The sequence below is a fragment of the Sinocyclocheilus rhinocerous genome, unplaced genomic scaffold (genome assembly GCF_001515625.1).
Source record: "Sinocyclocheilus rhinocerous isolate Xijiao unplaced genomic scaffold, SAMN03320098_v1.1 scaffold2348, whole genome shotgun sequence".
Classification (NCBI taxonomy): domain Eukaryota; kingdom Metazoa; phylum Chordata; class Actinopteri; order Cypriniformes; family Cyprinidae; genus Sinocyclocheilus; species Sinocyclocheilus rhinocerous.
The window spans coordinates 166,568-169,170 of NW_015655583.1; the positions used below are offsets into that span (position 1 = coordinate 166,568).

The window sequence follows — 2,603 nt, forward strand, 5'->3', positions numbered from 1 at the left end:
CTCAGTTCAAGCGGCAAGTGAACCCATTTAATCTTTCTCTTTACTACTATAGTACATAATGAACATGAATTAACATCAAAAGGTAGGCTATTTTATAAGAGAGCCTACAGTACAACTTACTGAAATGTCTCATTCCGTGTCAAACTGCGGAAAACGTGTAAAGCTTGTAAACATCACAACATAACCATTCGGTGTCCATAAGCTCATTAGTCAGCTAGAAAAATAACTAAAGAGGAGCATTTTGCTATATTTTTGCGCTATTGAATATTATTATTTTTTACTTAACCTGTTGCCTACATGATTCAACTCCTATAAAATGTTACTAATGAAGAAAAACAGACTGAATGTGTGAAAGACATATGACAACATTTATAGGATGCATTTAGGAGGAGCCCAAACGACACTCAGTGGCCAAGTGATGCTTATGGTCCATGATATTGGTACAGATTCTGTGTAATGAACAATTCTTTGTGACTGTATATTGTGAACCTTAGTTCCCAGGTCATCTACAAGATGGATTAAAATGCTGATAAAGTCAAGAAAAGATGAGACAAACAAATGACAGTATGATTAATATGTTAAAATGTTAAAACAATAAATAAACAATAATAATAATAAAATAAATAACGTTTTTTGCTTATAGGAGCCAATGGCTCCTTGCTCAATTTTTTTGTCTGGGGCCCTGCCTTGTGTGCTGTGAGACACGCTTTCTGTGTGTATGCTTCAGTGTCTGCGCTCAGAAAACCGGACCGAATTGAGTTCTCTTGCGTCATCAGATTTATCCATATGTCTGCTCTTCTCTTACTCCCACATATTGACATTTTTGAAAGTTTTATGAGACGTGCAGCAAGTATATTTTAGCTTATGTCCCGCCGGTTCAAATGTATGCATCTAACCTGCGAACCACGCAGCAGATTTGTTCTGAATGAATCTCTTCCCAAATCGTCCCTCCCTAAAATTTTCGTCTCGTTTTTATTCGTTGACGAAAATGTCAATCGATTTTCGTCATAGTTTTTGTCATTCAAAAAGGGTTTTAGTTTATCGTCTTGTTGTCGTCGGTGGAAAAAATGTTGTTGACGAAAATGATGACGATAATTATTAGTCAACGAAATTAACACTGCTTGAATGACCATTCAATTTGGCCTTTAAGGTTGCTAAAAACTGTGCATAAGACTAGCTTCATGATACTAACACTGGTCCATTTGCACTTTCAATCAAAAATGTTACTACACGCTACTTTTACATACACTTGCACATACAATTGCACCTTTTTCGCCAGGAAAGTTTCACTGTGCGAGAGTAAATGCTGTTTATGTCTGAATAGGCTAGTGTTAAGGTTATCCATTAGCTAGTGTGCTCAAAAACAATGGCAAAATTTGCATTTAGAGGTTACATGCATTAAAAATTGATAGTCTCTCTCTACCGCCACTACGGATAAATAATTTTGATGACATCATTCTGCATTTTAGCTTCTCATCAGATTTTCTTTTCAAATCAAATGCTCTTTAGAATCTGAAGCGTCCCACCCACTACATGATAAAAAAAGGTGCTATAACTGCAGTGGAAATCGGTCACTTGTTCAGTTTTCTATATGGTGAGTAAAAGGCACATAGTGCACTTTATAAGGGAAAGTGAATGATTCGGACAGTCTAAATAATATGCTTTCCATTTGGGTGCTGGCAAAGGACAATAGAAGCAATATCAGTTTAAAACAGTTACTGTACCTTTTCACAGCTTTTTGTGCCAGCATGCGGTTCCCAGCCAGGAATGTGAGGCTGCCTATGATAGCCAAATACTTCATAGTCTGGAACATGTTCAAGTGAGTCCAGTACACATACATTAGACCCAACATAGCTGCAAGTGAAAAAAAAAAAAAGAATTTTCAATTTTCTCTCAGAAGCATGTCACATTTCAGAAGTTAAATTGGATGCGGGTCTGTTCTAAGAGCAGTGAAAGGTGAAAAAACTAAGCAAACATTACAATTGTGCATAGTTACTTTGCTCCACTCCATACATGGATAACTGTTTTCCTGCTTATCTCAATTTAAGTTAAATATTCCATCAAACATTTCCCATCAAATATTCCATTGGACATTTTCTATTCGATTGTACATTAATTTGGAAATTCAATGTGTAAATCTGGTTATGATAAACTCACCAAAAAAAATAACTATAAAATAAATTAATTGGTTAATTCACAGCCCGTTTCATTCTGAGGACATTCTTTTTGTACTGTGCTGGATTTGTACATAATTTTCAATGTAAAATTTGAGTTCTAAAGGAAAAAACCATTGACAACAATTGATTTATATTTCATTGTAAAAAATCTATTTCTCTATGAAGAAAATGAGATTCATACTTTCTGAACCCTACTGTTGCACTCTATTAACTCTATTGATCACGTCAAGTACCGAATGCTGTGTAATAAAAGTCAGTCGACTTACCTGCGTGGCCTATGTGGAAGAGAATAGTGCTGGGTGACAATGTGAAGTTTGAGATATTGGCTCCAAGTTTAAACCACTGTATAGGCAAGAGGGAGAAACATGAGCATGACAGACAGAGTGAATGATAGAATGATAGACCGAATATGTATCTTTTTTTTTT

General features: G+C 35.5%; 1 protein-coding gene across 1 annotated transcript in view; it reads right to left on the reverse strand.

Annotated features, from left to right (window-relative positions):
* LOC107718695 (dolichyl-diphosphooligosaccharide--protein glycosyltransferase subunit 2-like) overlaps positions 1–2,603 on the reverse strand; it is a gene marked incomplete at its 5' end in the record, with an annotated part of 11,365 nt that overhangs the window by 8,387 nt on the left and 375 nt on the right. The window contains 2 exons of the mRNA XM_016525886.1: positions 1,725–1,854; positions 2,444–2,519. Of these exons, the coding sequence (XP_016381372.1) occupies positions 1,725–1,854; positions 2,444–2,519 (206 nt within the window). The remainder of the gene's footprint in view (positions 1–1,724; positions 1,855–2,443; positions 2,520–2,603) is intronic.